Below are 18,474 nucleotides of genomic sequence, written 5' to 3' on the forward strand. Positions count from 1 at the left end.
TGATGTTATATTTTAACCAAAGCAAAAAAACAAAAAACAAAATAAAAAAAAAAACACAAACCCTTAAAACTAGAGACTCTCAAGATGTCGCTCACCTGTATCAATTGTGGTTTTGGAAATCATATAAAAGGTTTAAATCATAATAAATAGTATCATATACCCTAAAAATGACTGAGGTCAATTATGGTTCAATTTGGCCTAGTAGTTAAATAAAAAGCAGGTCATCCCACTAGTAACTAGACTAACAATAGTTACTGAAGACTCCTTATCATTATTTGAATTAGTTTTCAAGTTGTGACCATTTGAAATTGTTCCTTTTTACAATTTCCCTTAGAGACTTCTATATTAAATTGCTATGTTCAATTTTAAGCCATGGCGACATTTGTGGTTGGATGGCAAGGTCATCGAAAACATTTTTCAATCAATATATTCTATTGAAAATTGTGGCTAAGTTTAATTCTGTTTGGACCAGCAGATTAACTGAAGATTTTTGTTAAAGACTGCAAAACAATTTACGAAATAATTGTTAAAAGTTGATTATAAAGGCCAATAACTCAAAAAATGGTCAATTTAAAGTGTTCGTCATATTGACTTATTTGTCGATCGTTCTTTGCGAACATTATTAGTGTTAACGATTAATTAAAATTACCAATTCAGGAGCACTAACATATTATAATAAACGGGTTTTCTGATTCGTCAAAAAATTCAAGTGCAGATCGATCTAAAACTGATAAACATTTTTACATTTTGTTTCCAACCACAAATAATTAGTACGTGTAAAATAAGCTACATTTTGGTATGCGTAAATGTTTCTGCGTAATACATGTATATTTGCCATTAATTTGCCAAATGTAGTTTGAGAAACTTTTTTTCTTCATTTTGTTTAATTTTCTTATTGATTTGTCAAACTCAATTTTTAACACAAAAATTTAACAAGAGACAATAAATTTTAGATTTGATAGTTTAATAATGTCGATAACAACGTGGCAGAGAAAAGAAAAAAAACTACACAAATAACACGAGAGAAAAAAATATTGACATTAAATATGTTATTTCAGTATTATTCGCGAAAATTTTATTTTGATTAATTATCTTAAGATATCATAGTGTCTTGTAAAACTTTTTAAAGAACTGTTTAAAACAAAAAGAAAATCTTGTGAGACAAATACTGATTTAAAAGTTTATTGTCCGTCTTCAATTTTAGATTTTTAACTGATTTGAAAGCAATGTACATGTATCCTTTCTATGTTGACGATGTCCTCAAAAGTTCGTATCAATGATCATCAATTATATAAAACTAACCGTTGCTTTATCAAGGTAAGCATACATATATGTTATCAATTTTTAGCAGATATTTATAGGTTTTGCAAAAACAGGTTGGTTTTATACATTTTAATATACGACAACTTTACAATTTACTTACTCTTTAAGTTTGCATTTGAAAACTACAATTACAGCAACAATAACAGCCACGGCTAGTACAATGCCTATCGAAATTCCGATTGTCACAATGTTTACTTCATCTGTAAAGTAAAGATATCCTTCAAATGTTAAAACCTAGTTAATTGCATTAGTATCTGTATTATGTAATTACTAGATTTTTCAGTTGTCTAAGTGAAAAGAATTAGGTTTGAATGAAAAACAAAAATAAGTTGAGATTTCTAAGGTCAGTTTCATCTTTTAAAATATCACGATGTTGATGATATTTTGTTTGTCAAAATTGTATTTAAACCTAGATATCTAACCATATGGTATATAGACGAAACAACCAAAGTATAATTCTAGCAAGCATGGTGAACTTTAATGTCAGCTACATCACCTAGATAAACCACCGGATATTATTATTGTTTAATACGTTCAAAAGATTTTATACTTGCCATTGTTACTGTTTTCTGTTGCTTGACAAATCTCCTGAAAATATAAGCAATAACCTATGTGTCAAGTGAGATAACTCAATGAAGAAAAGTTTATTTCAGGTAATCACTACCTAGTTATCAAAGATACCAGGATTATTACCAATTCTTACATGAATTTGTGTACTAGATATGAAGGTTATTACCAAACATTAAAAATAACTTCGTTCATCTGTCAGTTCATTATTGCATCTTTGGTGGTGGCAATGAAAATATCCGGAACATACAAGAAAATTGCATGAATTAACAATGACAGTATAGTTTAATGAAAATTTTTCGTGAATATGACCAAATATTAAGATGACCTATAGGTTAAAAGATATACACAGATAACATGAACACAACAATTTGCATATGCATATGCTTTAGAGTTATTAATTTAAAACTATTAAGCTTTTATTCGTCTGTCATTCAGCAAATTTACAAGTGTATATATGTACTTTTACACACAAGACTCTTAACATGAATAGGGTTCTCATGGGCGTCATCAGCAGTTTCCCCTCTATATACCCTTGTTTACAGGGCCGCGTTCAATTTCGTAGCTGCTACGTAGTGATACGTATATTTTGACTATTGAACGTGTAGCTATATACTAGTTGTTACATAGATATTGAAAGCAGCTACGTAGCCGCTACGTAGCTGCTACAATATTGAACTCAACCCAGTTCTTATAGACTTATGACTTTTTGGCCTTATTGGATGGTTCTAAATACCAAAATGTGTATTACAAACAAAGATATCTTTGAAAGGAACCAGTTTGCTCATAGTTTAGAAGCAAAGTGGCCCTTTATACCAAAATTCTTACCGAAGCAATACATGAAACCGACGTCGAATTACACGAGTAGCAATCTTCATCGTATATGATTATGCTGAAATTTTCTCCAAAGTGGATTCCGTCGTTTGATAAGCTAATCTCGTATCCCTCTGGAGTAGTTGTCGACTGAGAAGATCTTTTACGTCTTAATGACTGAAGTTCAACAGTCACCATGAAAACGTTTCTAAACTCAGCTTTGAGTGCTTCGAATTCAGATGTGTACAGAATAAAACTTTGCAGAATCTACAAATATAAATTTGTATTTGAAATAAATGATTTGAAAAACTTAACCAGAAAACCGCCTTGCACCAAATGCCATGAAACCCTTGAGCATTATGTTTATGATTTTTAGGTTAGTTATAATCTTGCTACTGGTCGAATTTCTGTTCTTTTTGAAGTTATTGGTTTGAAATGGAACAACATATTATACCATTAAACAAATTACTGAGAGGGAGCACTTTCAGTTGTTGGAACGTTGATAATACATTTGAATTTTAAAGATCATGTCGCACAACTCTGTCCAGCAACTCAAATAAGAATTTAAAAGTGCCCAAACGAGGCTGTGCTATAAAACGAGCATCTGTTAAAGTAAAACACGAACATACTTTAAATTTTGTCAAATACCTCTTTTTTGTAAGAACCCTTATCAAAGACATTTATTACTTCACCTGAAAACTCCTTCGTTTATACCAAATTATAGTTGACTGGAAATCGCCATAAACATTTGTTTTCACACACGATCGTGTTTTGCTCGAACAAACACCATTGTACTGTATACTGACACCAGATGGTGGCGCTGATGTCTGTCTTGAGCAGTCGATACCCATGTAGCCATCGCTGCAAATGCATACGCCTGTAGTAATAAATGAATGCGTTTATGAATTTTGCTCGCACTTTTAAAATTTTATTGAATTGAATGATTGATGTTTTAACGCCACTTTCAGCACTATTGTGCTATTTCGCGATGGTGAATTTTTAAATGCATTTACTTTTTAACTAGTTTGTTTACTTATTCATAACATACTAATAACCAAATAAACTCATCATAGATATCAGGACTTAATTTTGTTTATACGCCAGACGCGCGTTTCGTCTACAAAAGACTCATCAGTGACGCTCGAATCCAAAAAAGTGAAAAAAAGTGGGACATCTTATTTTAAGTTGGTATGTAAGATACATGTACGATTTAGGATATACCTGGTTTCTATGAAGTTAAACTTAAGGTAAAATATTTTGAAAACTGGGAAAATTGCAAAATTTGGTTGAACAGATAGGGACCTTTAATTGGTGGTATGACATCTATAACCCCCGTTTAAGAATATAAATGATACACAATAAACATTATCGGCTGAAAAATTTAATCGAAAAGGAATAGGTGATGGTTTGTTTTGAATTTGTAACTATAATTATGGTTGCAAAACGTAAGATGATGTTATTCAATGTAGAAAATTAAAATATAATAGTATTTGCTTCGTCGTACGCGATTAAAAAATGTGATATGGCTTTTATTAAACCAAATTATTTAGTTTTCATCAAGAGGTCGAAGTGGAGTCGGACCAAAGTTTCCTCCGAAATGTCAGAAAACATTTTAAAGGAGTTGTTGACGGTCACGATATTTGATATGACATCTTGAGTAAGAATTTAAAAGTAGTCAAACGGCTGTCCTATAAAGTGAGCAAAACGTAAGTCTATGAAGTAGAAATCCCAAAATATACCATGACGTCTCGATTATTCACTAATTCATAACTAATAAAAAAAAAAAGATATTGGGGTTAACAATTAGCTTTGTGTTCCGGAAAATATATGAAAATCATACGCACCTGATGTGCAGTTACCATGGTTGCTGCAATTGCTAGGACAAAGAAGACTGGTGATATAAGTTAATATTGTCTCGTTTCCTGATGCAGTCTCTTCAATGTACAAAGATTCATTACGTACTGCTTCTATGATAATACTAGTTACCATAGCATCAATGGTGTCAGCAAGAAATGTCATATCGCCAACTAACTATAAAGTAAATTCTCTTAACAATTTACATCAATGTTTTTTTTGTCCCTTGTACTTCTGTTTTGAAAGTCCTCTTAATTGTACTATAATCAAATGCTTTTTCTTTAATTTTACAGTTCTACGTTTATCTATGACCTCATCTTATCGAGATACAAAGGGTAAGGGCAAAATCTAAATATAACTTTTAGCACGTTGTATAAACATTTCACATTCGAATTGTATAGTTATAATTTCATTTTTTGTTGCACTCTAGAGAACGAAACAAAATAAAACCATGAACAAATCCCTGTTTAACTCCCCCTTCCCCCAAAGAATGAATAAAAAATTCGCCATTTTTATTTTCAACTCCAACTATCAACCTCAAAACATTCATCTTCTTCATTCTAGAAATTTGCGTGTGAACTTATGACACCTGACGTATATATTTTTATATACAATTTATTAATGGAGCAATTTAATTTTTCATTCTACCTTTACATCCATAATACATGTCTGAACGAAAAACTCCTCTGATAAATCTCCAAAATCGCTGTATAAATTAGAAGGCACGGCATTATGTATACTTTCTAAACAGGACTGCGTAGCACTTTCCTCTGTCCAGCCGTTTCTGAAGGTATCTGGAACCTTTTGAAAATATCCCAAAGTAAAAGGTAGAAAAACGTGTTTTTTTCTTTGTTATTTTCCTTCAGTAGAAATGTTTGATGATATGTAATAATAACAGTAATCAATATAATGTAGATGAGCAAATTTTTTTGGTAATTCAATAGCATAATTTACTTTAAAATTACATTCACTTTGTGCAAATATTAAATTAATCGTCCCAATCATCCTCTGTTATAATGAAGTATTGAATAAAATACATAATTTCGTTTTTACATTAATTATACTAATTGACAAAATACATACAGACACTTCTTCGTTGTATACATCATTCTCATAAGTCAAAGGTTGAAATTCAAAATCATCATCACCTTCTATTGAACTTGGGGAGTTTGTTATCATGGATCGTCTTTTTCGAGTCTTAACATGGTCTTGGCAACCAGTATAGAATGAAGACAGGCTGCCTGTTGATGACTGGGAGTTTTCTACGCAGTAGTCTGTAGCTTCAGATAGATTGCAGTGTAGACTGTTGAAGTCATCTAGTGACACGGTGCTTGAGGCTTCTTGGTCACACACACAATATAGGGCTAAAGCTGTCTTGTTGTGAACCTCCACACTTATGTCTGCTGATAAGAATGTTGGTTCCTCAACAAAGAGTTGTTCATCCTTCATCGTGTCATCGATTCTACAATCAGAAATATATTCGATTTCCTTTATTAATACTTTTAACACAAACATTATTTCGTTTTATATATGCAATTGTATGAATATCTATCTTTTGATTGTACAAGTTTAACGGCTGAGATGTTCTTATTAAATCTATAAATCATAAACCCATCTAGTACCCGTTAAATTTTAAAATACAAATGATTCGAATTTGTCTTTATCGTTCAAGTTGCATCATTTACGTTTAATGCAAAAATTGGTGAACGATACAAAAGGGATACTCAAATTCATCAGCCCAAAACAAACTAAAAATACCATGGAAAATAATTAAAAACAACGAAAAATCAAACAACTGTACACAAAATACACCAAAGAAAACTTTAGACGAAGCAACACAAACCCTTACGAATACAGGGGGTAATCTCAGGTGCATCGGAAGGGTTAACAGATCCTAATTTAGATGTTGGCTTGCAGCCGAATTTTAATAAACAAACGACAACTACTGTACATCAGATTCCCGACTTAGAACATGTGCAAACATTTGCAGCGGGATTAAAGGGTTTGATGGATCCAAACCTTCTCCTTTTTTTCTAAAACAATAGCATAACATCACAACATAGAAAAACACACGATAAAATATCAATTTGCAGGCTTAACTCAATCACAAAACGTAAATTAATACACTATGAACGAATAAATTTGATCGGCGATATCTGAATGCAAATGCACAGTTAATAAAATATTAGGGACAAACATTCAAGGCCAAAAAGCAAACAAACAAGTCCAAACACAGCCATGTCAAGACACCACTGCGAAATATTTAACCCTTCCATTAGAAAAAAAACCGGTTTTGATAATACAGGTAGATCTTGGGAGTGTATACAAATGTAGTAAGAAGAAGTGAAAAAAATAAATTATTTCAAATAATCAAAGCTGGTGTATAGACAAGATCTATATAAATATAGAATAACAAAAAAGCATTATGAACAGCATCAACAGGTCGAATTAACAAGAAAATACGATTTGAGAGTACTCGCAGTTGCTGACAGCTAGTTAAAAGCCAAAAACAATTAATAACAAAAAAGGCTTGCAACATTATACAAACCTATTTAGCTTGACAAGCTGGAACTGATAACGTATGTACATAAAAAGTAGTAAATATAATAAAAAGAGAATATCTGTCTGAATTAGAGTTTTTCCAAAATTTTATGACATCTTTAAGTATCTTTTTGATATAGAAAAAAATAAAGTACATTTTGTAAATGTGTTTATTTAATTTTTTTGTATTTACCTCCATGAATCTGCAAATTCCTTGTAGCTGCTTACTACACCTTTTGTACGGTGCATATAGTCATCACTGGGGTTTTTAATTGTATTTGGAAATCCGCATAAACCTTTTGCCTCTTCTAAGTCGGGGATTGAAGGTTTAATTGATATCCCAGTAATAAACTTTGACCATGATGAGATTGTAAATAGTATCTGTGTTCCTGTAGGTAGGGTTACCTTGTGGAAATAATAATTAAATTAATACATTATCTGTAGTTTCATAAATTAGAATTTTACATTCATATGCTTCCCATACTTTTACTATACTCTGACTTGCAATTAATTTGATTAATCGATTTAAAAAATGATTTATATCAGCATCTTACAAAAGGAACAAGATCATTATTTATAAATCAATTTAGTAACAAATGGAAAAACAAGTTGAGAACTCACTTTGTATTTATATCCTGTCTGCTCTATTATTATATCAGAATCATCACAGCGTCGTAATAGAGTAATCGGTTGACTCAGTAAATGTTTTTGAGTTCTGGATATACTCTGACAAGTTCGCAAAACGAACAACGAGTTTCGACTTCTTATAGCTATCCCACAATGACATGAAGAACCTGACCATCCGATTCCGCAATTTGTGAATAAAGCATGAACCTAAAACAAGAACATTTTTAAAATGAAAGCATGTAAGGATTATTACTTACATGCGCAGATATAAATCTAGAGAGGCAAAATACAATGATGCTTTAAACATAAATGACCAACTGAAAATATTTACCTTTTTCAGTTGCAACATATAGAGGTTTTATTTCGATTGATTAAACAGCTTTTAATGTGTGTCAAAAGATATATTTTTATTATAGTGAGTTTTTATTTATGCAATTCTATTGAAAATAAGAACCATGTTTGTTAAATGTATTTGTGCAAATTTGCTTCAATTTTTTCTTTATTTCACTTTTTTAATTAGTTAATAAGTATAAAAATTGTCTTTAAAAAAATCACTGTTCAATTGTTATATTGTATTGTTTACACATTATTTTTTTACGATATTAACATATTAATGTTAAAATAAAGAAACTATGATTTATAAGTTACACGTGTATAAAGTAGAACCAAAAACAAACTACTCAGAAATCACAAAAAGAGCAGATATTGTAGTATGGTTCTCCTAAAGTATTGCCATAAAATGATTAACGAGCATTTAAGTTTGTGTACCCAGTATGGTCCTTTGTTGTTACGATACATTACGAATTCTCCAACTTCCATATAATGGTAATATTGGCCGTCATACGTCCTTATATGTGGATCATTAAATGACTGGCAAATTCTATTCTTTAAAACTACATCTTTGTCCAAGACCTTCACCTACAAAAGTAATTTGGATAAGCATCCATATATACATGTATAAGAACGTTCATCAGTTATAAATTCATTAAATTGCCTCGGAAAATGCCTATTCCAAGTCAGGTCTATGACAGTTGCTTTTCGCTGGTCCTAAAAGCTAAAAACGTTTAATTTTATCAGGTATTAACTGTTGTTTCTAACCCATTCAATAAACCGTTGCGGATGCTTTATTCTGTTGGCATGACAAATATGTCGTTGTTCCGGCAGATAAAGCCTCCAACAAAATTGTCTTCGTATGTAAAAACCATTATTTGCAATGTCTCACAAACGAACTTGGAATAAACAGCACAACTGGTAATAAAGCATATTCTTTAACATTATTTACAAAGGATGAAATTTAAAAAAAGCACAAATGTGTCCTTCTTTCATTTTGTTTTAACATAAAAGAAAACGAAGAAAATCTACCGTCATTATACTGGATACTTAACATCACAAAACTATGTATAATAAAAACGACACATAGCTTGATCATCAAAATCTTGGACTAAATATCACTCTAAAGTTTTGAATACCATTCTTTCTACAGTAAAAGATGGCTTTCAAAAATATTGTGATGAGATATTTTCATCCAGAGGTGTCTGATGTGGATTCTCAAAAATTCTGAAAAACTACTGCTAAATCTAAGATCGCAATCTCTGCAATTTTGCAGCAATATTAAGACCTTTGGTTTTTCTACGCTTTACACTACCATTCCCCATGCTTAATTGAATGACCGACTTCATCATCTCATTACACGTAACTTTTTCTATAAAAATGGGACTGTTAGATATAAATTTCTTTTTTTGGTTATAGTAATTACTAATTTTTGAAGAACCACACTGGTTCTGTCAGAAAATACACAGAAGATGATATTTTCAAAATGTTGGAATTTTTAATGGACAATATATTTAAAATTGAGAATGGAAATGGGGAATGTTTCAAAGAGACAACAACCCGACCAAATAAAAAAACAACAGCAGAAGGTCACCAACAGGTCTTCATACATCCTCCGTTGAAGCATTTTTTTATGATATTTTGTTTAAGTTTCGATTGGATAATGTGTTCTTTCTTATCGTTTGTAGTCCAAATAATTATAAAATAGCCTTTCAATACTGTCATTTTCATGATAATTGTTCGGACTGGTATTGTGAAAAAAAGTGTAGGAATTTCAAGATTGCATATTCGTTACAAAAGTGCTGTCTGTCGTTTATGGGAGATGTTCGTTGTCGTTCTGCGGTTGTATGTTGTTTTAAATATTATTTCATGATTCATGCGTTTATCTTTGTTGAGTATTTTTGCATTTGTTTGTGCTGTATTTCTGTCACGTAGTGTTGTCATTTAAGCGATATTTGTTAACATACCATATAAGCAGGAGGTATGGCTAGCTATACATCTAGTTCAACCCACCATTTTTTCTTAAGTCAAAAATGGAAGTTGTTATCAAATAGTTCGTTTCTTTGTATGTTTGCGTTTTTTTGTTTTTTTTTGGCACTTCAGTGTTCCTGTTATTCCTTTGTTTTATTCTTATAATTGAAGTATTTCCCTCGGTTTTAGTTTGTACAATTAACCCGGATTTGTTTTCTCTCAATCTATTTACTACTTTTGAATAACGGTATACTACTGTTGCCATTAGTTATTGATTTCCCCTTTTTGAAAATACCTTGGAGTTTGTATTTTTGTTTTAAATTTAAAAAAAAATCTGTTTAATTCAAAAAGAAAATTGGAGAATGTAGACTTCATATGTCTGAACTTTTCAGTTTAGAATTATTTTGAAACGTTCTCATCTCATTTCATTGAAATTAATGCAATGCTAAATACACATAAATTTACTTACTTTTATATCTGGAACTTTAACATCTTTCCAAATTTCATTTGGAGTGGACGTTGACGAAGTAGATATTCGAATGTATGTAACTCGATCTCGGTAATTATAAAGACCATCAATGAATCCATAAACTTGTAAACTCTTCGTATCTTCCCAATCAAGACTACTCACTCTAATTCCACAAAATTCTCGGTTGAAGATTATATTCCTACTGCTATCATTGTTCGAACACTTTACTGTGCTCTTGTCATAATCAGCTTGAAATATGTAGAAGTTTTGATCGCAGTGAGCACGTACTAGATTGTTTGAGGATATACACCCTACTGGTACTGTCGCTGTAAAGTTTATATCGATAGACTCCCCTTCCATAACGGTATATTCAAATCGATCAGGCTAAATTAAAATGAAAAAATAATTATTTAAATTTATTAACAACAAGTATTTGGGAAAAGTGATGGTTTTTAGCCACAGTTTATGTACCTTATAAATAATCCGGTGTTTGACGGAAACAACTATCTAATAACATATACATACAAACTTCATTATTTAAGCGCAAAGGTCTTTTTAAGCTTACCCAGTCCAAGTGACCTATTTGTGTCTCTTGTCGTGAAACTTTCGACAAAAAAACGAACTTGCCCACATTCATACTTCGGTAACAATATTAAAAACAAAATGTCAGATGACCCCGCCTGCTGATAAATATCAATGAAGTCGTAAACGCGAAATCGATTTACCGATTTCGCGTTTTCGCGTTTTCGCCCTTTAGAATATGAAAGGCGAAAACGCGAAAACGCAAAAACGCGAAATGGCCTTAACCGGCCACCATAATAATCGGAGATTTTGGCTATCCCATTATAAAATTGCTTTGCTCATACAGCTCTTTGAATATTTAATTATAAGAAATTATAAGAGAAAACATACGTAAATTCCTGCTTTGAACACTGGACTGAAGATGAACTGTCGTGAATCCATTCCCGAATCATTCACCTTTATAGCACATTGAATCTGTAATTAAATCAAAAGGAAATAAACCATAAAACATGTGAAGGAAACTCCCTTTATTCTATCATTCTAATATTATTGCATAAAGGTTAACTAAAAGGAAATACAAACATGTAGTTTTGTACCGTTTTGAAGATTGATCGCTTCTACTAAAAAAAGTTGAAAGTACTATAAAAGTACTACTCCCTGAACTTGTATTGATGTCATCTCTATCAATTCTTCATTTAATATCCATACCCCTTGTCATCAACGAAACATATAAAATAGGATGAAGGCTAGGATAAGGATCAACGTTTGATATCAGGTAAACTTTTACATCAATGTTTCAAAAAGATACTGCATCATTTATTGTCATTGCTAAATATAATTGTTGTAAACGAAGGCCGCGCATATTTCACATTATCATATTACCTCCATGTTCATTTGATGTGTATCAATCCAGTCAGTTTCCCTTAGAATTGTTGTTACGTTAATGTCTGTGAACGATACATTTGTGTAGGTTATGATGTGATCTCCATCAATTGTCCATTTAATATCCATAGTATAGTTTCCATACCACGTGTCATCAACGACACATATAAAAACAGGTTGAAGGCTAGGGCTAGGATCAAAGTTCGGTATCGGGTATATTTGTCCATCAATAAGTGCGGACTTTACGGATGGTACGCTGCTTGATGCTAAAATTTAAAGTTTATGTAGATAGTACATTGACAAATAAAGCATGTGATTTATCAGTATACTCTAAAAGACTGATTATTTATGACAACTGTAGTTTACTACCAATTTTTATGTAGGTTATCAAAAAGTATATTTTTTAAGAGTTCATAGAAACAAACACTGTTGCATTTAAATAACTTTATCTCTATTTGAATAAAAACTGAGATTCTAAAAAGTGTTTAAAATATGTATAAACAGTTTCAAGTTGCCGTTTTTCAAATATTGTTCTTCATATTTACAGATATCTGTTAGTTTAATAATTCTTATATGATTTGCATATTAGGAAATACATTGATATGATTGGTTGAGAGGACTTACGGTAGTTGATCTTGACGTAAAATATTTGTGGATAGACGACGTGGACCTTTTTAAAGGACTTTATTGGTTGTAAACTGGACCAAGTCACTCACATATGTAAAACAGTGTAAACATCCTTCGGATTTTATTTATTTGTTAGCGAATTGGTCGAGTTTATACACCAATAAAAAGGTGTTTTATCTTCTAATAATTAAGAAAAATTGTTATATATGTCTCCCTTTCGTAAAATGAACATGTATATTATGATTGAGTAGTCTTGACTCTCGTTCAACATTGTTCAACATTGTTCCTTACCAAACTTACCTTACCAAAAATTTCACCACTGACATATGGTATTAGGAATGAAGATGTATAAAAACTAAAAAGTGATTTGCATATATAATCGTGACATTCATACGACCGTTTGAATAATTTCTTATTCTGGTGCGGCCGATGTGCGTTTCATTTGCTCCAGTTACGCTCGAAATCCAAAGATATGAAAGCCTTAGACCAAAGGGATACAAAAAGAACAGGCATGTCCTTCTTTGGTCAATTTTGTATCCATGTGTAAATCTATGACTATTTTTTTAGGAAGGAACATCATCACTGTATTATAATATATAAAGTTTGATAACTTACGGTAGCAATGTGGATAGGATTTGTAATCGTCACAACACTTCTCTCCATATTTTGTCTCGTATCTATAGAAATTCAAAATCAATTTACTTTTCTTATCGTTGGACATATATAACAGTGCATTTCTATTTCAAAGGTAAATGAAAACGATCAATAATGTTTGCTTAAAACTGTAAGTGCAAAAAGCTCCATAAATGAATTTAAATTTGCATTCAAGTAACTATGGGAAAAAATAGAAATGAAAAGCAGATAGCATTTAAGTATTCGTGGCAACAAACCAATAGTTGATTATTTAAAATTTTTGTATTTCTCGGGAGGCATCGTGACACTCCTAGGGATCAAACCTAGTCCACTAGAAAAAATATATTTACAAAGGTAATTACAATCAGTTACATTTGAAATTTGACGATGGCTAGACTTTGACAAGCTATTATAAGTAGTCAATCAGTTTGTCAGTTGGGCAAAGTTTGCAGTGCGGAGATGAATGAGTACAGTAAATGATACTTTCATAGTTTAAAGACTATCATTTTGCACACTTAAAAAGTGATAACATATTGCTTAGATTGAAGACTTGTTATTCAAACTTATGCTGATATTTATGTTTAGAATAAAATAGCAGGTAGTTTCAATAGCACGGGGAGTCTCTTCATATATGAAGATATTTGCAGACATATCGCTGGAATGGGTCGCTTTTTATATGCTAAGTATATCAATGGGTCATATATTTTCGTCTTCCTTTTGTAATGTGCCTTTACATACTATTTAAAAATTATTAAAGATGTCATAGGTCGTATAATTTATAATTCATATTTTGTAACTCCAAAAGATTTAAACGGAAATATTCCATAGCCTTTCCTATTCATAATTCATTTCAGTTCGAATATGATTTTTAGAAATAAGAATGACTAAAATTCTAACTTATTCTTTCCAGCTTCTTTATATTTAGCAGATTAAATAAATCAGAAATAAATTTTGACAAAATAGTTATCAAAAATACCAGGATTATAATTTAGTACACCAAAATTTTAGTTCAAAAATTCAACACATGACTTTGAAAAGATAAGATAAAAAATGATTTCCAGATCCTGCATTAATCGAATATTCACAGCTAGTTTTTTTTAGCAATGCGACAAAGAACTAGCTGCCTCTGTATATTTTGCATCAACTCTTCGAATATGGGGGCTAATACAGCTACCTCGAATATATACCTGGACAAATACAGAATTTGTAACTATTCAAGATACATTATACCGGTGGGCTCAAAAAAGATACCATGAGCCCAGAGGGTTTCAAATGGTAAGCTGTCATATCCGACATAGGTGTAATGTAGTTGCATTGATTGATGTTAGAACCTTTACAACAACCCGCATACCTTACAGATGACCATGACCAGTGTATTGTTGTTTTTATTTTGTTTCGTTTTTATTGGGTTTTTTTATAATTAAATTATGACCCTTATGATAATTCCTTTGTTTAAATATCGTGCATATCGATTTTAAACCCAATTACAAGAAAGACACACAAGGAATTTCTCTTTGTCATACTATCTTTCTGAAACCATACATACCTTAAAGATGTGCATCCAAATACAGCCCATACACCACAGGAAACCGATGTTCTCACAGAAACTGTGTAATAATACCCACATATCCTGAAATTTTGTGAAAATTAAAGGTTGTAAAATAACAATTAGTGTGGATGACTACTTAAAATAAGCCTTACAAAAAGGTTCAACATGATCGTTGATATGCTTTAATACTCTTTTTATTTTATTTATGTCTAGATCGATGTCTACTAAAACTTCGAGTTAGGTTCTATAGCTCGAACTTAATCTTTATGTTAATAATTGGTCATTCTCGTTTAGAGAATAGCAGTGGCAATTATTTTTAGAACTATTATATTTGTTGGCTGATATTTCCCACCATCTAGGTATAAGCAATCTAACAGCTTCTCAAAGACAAAGATTCATCTTAAAAAGCTCCAGTTTGAATCCAACTGATATGAATAAAAGAGGGACGAAAAATAACAAAGAGATAGTCTCATAAATCTAAAACAAACTGACAACGCCATGGCTAAAATTAAAAAGGACAAACAGAAAAACAACAGTACACATGACACAACATAGAAAACTAAAGAATAAACAACACGAACCCCACCAAAAACTGGGGGTGATTTCAGGTGCTCCGGAAGGGTTAGCAGATCCTGTTTCACATGTGGCATCCGTCGTGTTGCTTATGTGATTACAAATCCGGGAAAAAGTCTGTCTAATTCGGTATGTCACATTCGTTAAAAGGGAGGGGATTGTAGTTACAACGTAAGGAACATATCCGATATCATTTGTGAAACGGTTATTCCATAACAGTCAACCAACTCGTGATGGTGTCCGTAAAATTTACGAAGGGATGATTTCAACTTCACCATTTGGAACTCTTGGTTTAATAGCTTCCTTGTGAGCAGTAACCCTCTATCAAGAAAATCATGATAGGAAATGCATTACGGGAATATCGTATCAATTAGGAGATATATACCCCGCATGCAGGTGCTGCTGGAATGTTGCTACTTAGAAATGGAAAGTTCACAATAGGAAAGCTGAACTCATCTCTTTTGTCGTAAAGTTTTGTTTTCAACCGACCCTCGTTGTCAATTTCTAAATGTAAGTCAAGATATGAAGCCGTCCTTTATTCTTTATCTCCAGTTCGATGGGATAGATGCGTTCCACATAGTCACCAAATTTTGAATTGTTTAGTGAAAGAACATCATCTATATAGCGGAAAGTAAAGTTAAAGGATATTGCTAACTTCTTATCTTTCTTCCTAAGAAGTTCCTGCATGAAGTCAGCCTCATTATAATAAAGAAACAAGTCGGCAAGAAAAGGGGCACAGTTTGTTCCCATTGCAATGCCGACAGTCTGTAAAAAAACATAAGGATCAGGCAAGCAAAAGGAACAGCATAGTTGCTTCTTATAGGAATGCTGACTATAGCTAAATTAATTTAACAAACGTGTATCTTGATAATGTCTGTTCTAAAAAATATTTTTTTTATTGCATCATTTGATTCACAAGCTTTTATACGTCTCTGCGTAGACAGTATTTGGTATTCTGAATATAATCATGTATACATATTGCAAAGGAAATCGCAATACAGGTTCTTCATCATTCGATGACATATATGTAGCGATATATAGACATCTATGTAATTAACACATAATATTATGCTGATCTTTTAAGAGTTTAGTCAGTTTAAAATGATAAGTAAATGTTAAATTTAGTAGATGTATGAAATTTGCCTAAAGTTTAAAAAAAGTTAGTTTTGCACTAAACTACTAAGTATATAATAAATTTGGACGACTCCGTTCGAAATGTATATAAATTAATTATTTAAATTAAAAAATTACAAGAAAAAAGTAAACTCTAATTTTGAAAGAAAAAGATATATAGCTTTAAATCATAACTTCTTTCTCAAAAGTAATAACATGGACAATTAATTTGTAAATTTGGAATAAACGATCAAAGTGATATGTAGTTATTCACAAAAATAACATTTATTTCCATTTACTGTTCTGGTAATAGAAGATACAATTTGGTTGAAATGCACTAGAAGTTAACGCAAAAGGGGAGATAACTCTGTAATTGGCTATCATTCTTACCAATTTTCTAACCAAGTTATTTGACAATTCCAGACACACACAAACGAAAGACTAATACTTTTTAACTCAGGATGATGGTTAGTAATAAATAGCACGATTAGCTCGGTCGGTTTTTTCTAATCATGTTTTAATTTTTACCTAAATTGCCTGATTCTTACAAAGACTGGCACTTAAGTATATAAGTAATTTAATACCGCATCCTTAAATTGATTTACTATAATTATAGTTGAGTATATATAAATACTTACGATTGACAAAACATTTGACCCGTCAAACTCAGAAATATAAGACATGTTATGCATCCTGTCATTATGTCACTTGTATTTTGAAACAGACTACACAGCCGTTTCTAAAATATAACACAGCATAGTCAAACTAATACGGCAATGTGAGATACAAAACAATCATCATCAATAACGTTATAGCGCCTACAGGGATAACAGCCTCATAAAACACCACAGATAGTTTGGCTGAGCAGCAAGAATACTTAAAAAAAGTGGTGAACGCAAGGGGTTCTTTAGATAATCGGTTTAATTCTCATCTGACAATCTTCATGTTTAAATTTCGCTATAAGTCGCTTTGTTGATACAATTCTTTTAAATTTCGAATGCATATTTAAAAGAGTTAATGCTAATTGGCCAGTCAGTGAAGCGAATCACCTTAGTAAACTACAGAATGCAAATCCTAAGATTCACCTTTTGCAGAATTGCTTTCCACTTAAAAAGCTTAACTGATATAAAATGTTTTCTGAAAAGTGATTTGTATTGAAATATAAATGAGGCACGGTAATCATTACTATGATTATGTGTGTTATGTATATTTGTTATCCTAACTTGATCTATCAGTATGCGAGTTATATGAAACACACAATTATATTACTGACGCTATCTTTACGTGTGTTTTTGTTTGTATGTCTGTTTATTTTTTGCTGAGCTTATTGGTGACTGTTAAGGTCTGATGTTATGTGTGATATTCCTAGCGATTCCTGTTATTCCTTTTCTGTATTATACATATACTTATTGCAAGACCGATGTAGTGACACATGTTATTCGTTTAAGTTTTCAAAAAATAAATAAAAAATTATGAATTGAAACCTGAAAGAATTAAATTCAAAACCATTCAAAAGTGGCTCTAGGAAATATATTTTTCGGTACTTATTTTTTTCACCATTGTGTTATTGTACTATGGTAATTTTTGTTATATAATAGTCTTTCATTTTTGCTAATGTTCTTTGTCTTCATGTCTTTTTTTTTTCTTTGCTGACAAATTCGACCTATTTGTTTGCTTTATAATGGTTAAGTTATAACACAATGTTGACAGCTGTACCCCTTTTTTACCTTTTTATCAAGTAGGTCTGTGTGTTTTATTCACACACATTATTGTCAACAATGAAATGAATTTTATGCGATTACATATCAGTGAGAGGTTTAGCTGGCTATATAATTAGGTTTACTCCACCTTTTTCTACTTAAGGGAACGCCTGTACAAGTCCGGAATATGACAGTTGTTTCCATTCCTTTGATATATTTGAGCTTTTAATTTTGCCATTTGATATGTGACTTTCCGTTTTGAATTTTCCTTAGAGTGTCTAAAGGGATTTTCATCTTCATTTTCAATTTGTATTATATAAATTGCAACTATCTTTATTTAGAGACAAAATTTTATTTTATAATGTTTTCTATATGAATAT

General features: G+C 31.4%; 1 protein-coding gene across 1 annotated transcript; it reads right to left on the reverse strand.

The window, feature by feature from the left end:
- Positions 1 to 1,857: 1,857 nt before the first annotated feature.
- On the reverse strand, positions 1,858 to 12,106 carry LOC134716681 (von Willebrand factor D and EGF domain-containing protein-like). The gene is made up of 12 exons (XM_063579686.1): positions 11,900 to 12,106; positions 11,408 to 11,491; positions 10,496 to 10,879; positions 8,494 to 8,643; positions 7,720 to 7,932; positions 7,292 to 7,503; positions 5,641 to 6,019; positions 5,206 to 5,358; positions 4,548 to 4,734; positions 3,396 to 3,580; positions 2,719 to 2,970; positions 1,858 to 1,911 (listed from the first exon to the last, which is right to left on the reverse strand). The coding sequence occupies exons 1-12, from the start codon at positions 12,026 to 12,028 to the stop codon at positions 1,858 to 1,860; spliced, it is 2,382 nt and encodes a 793-aa protein (XP_063435756.1). The 5' UTR covers positions 12,029 to 12,106.
- Between the last annotated feature and the right edge of the window lie 6,368 nt (positions 12,107 to 18,474).

Source organism: Mytilus trossulus, chromosome 4 (assembly GCF_036588685.1).
Source record: "Mytilus trossulus isolate FHL-02 chromosome 4, PNRI_Mtr1.1.1.hap1, whole genome shotgun sequence".
NCBI lineage: Eukaryota > Metazoa > Mollusca > Bivalvia > Mytilida > Mytilidae > Mytilus > Mytilus trossulus.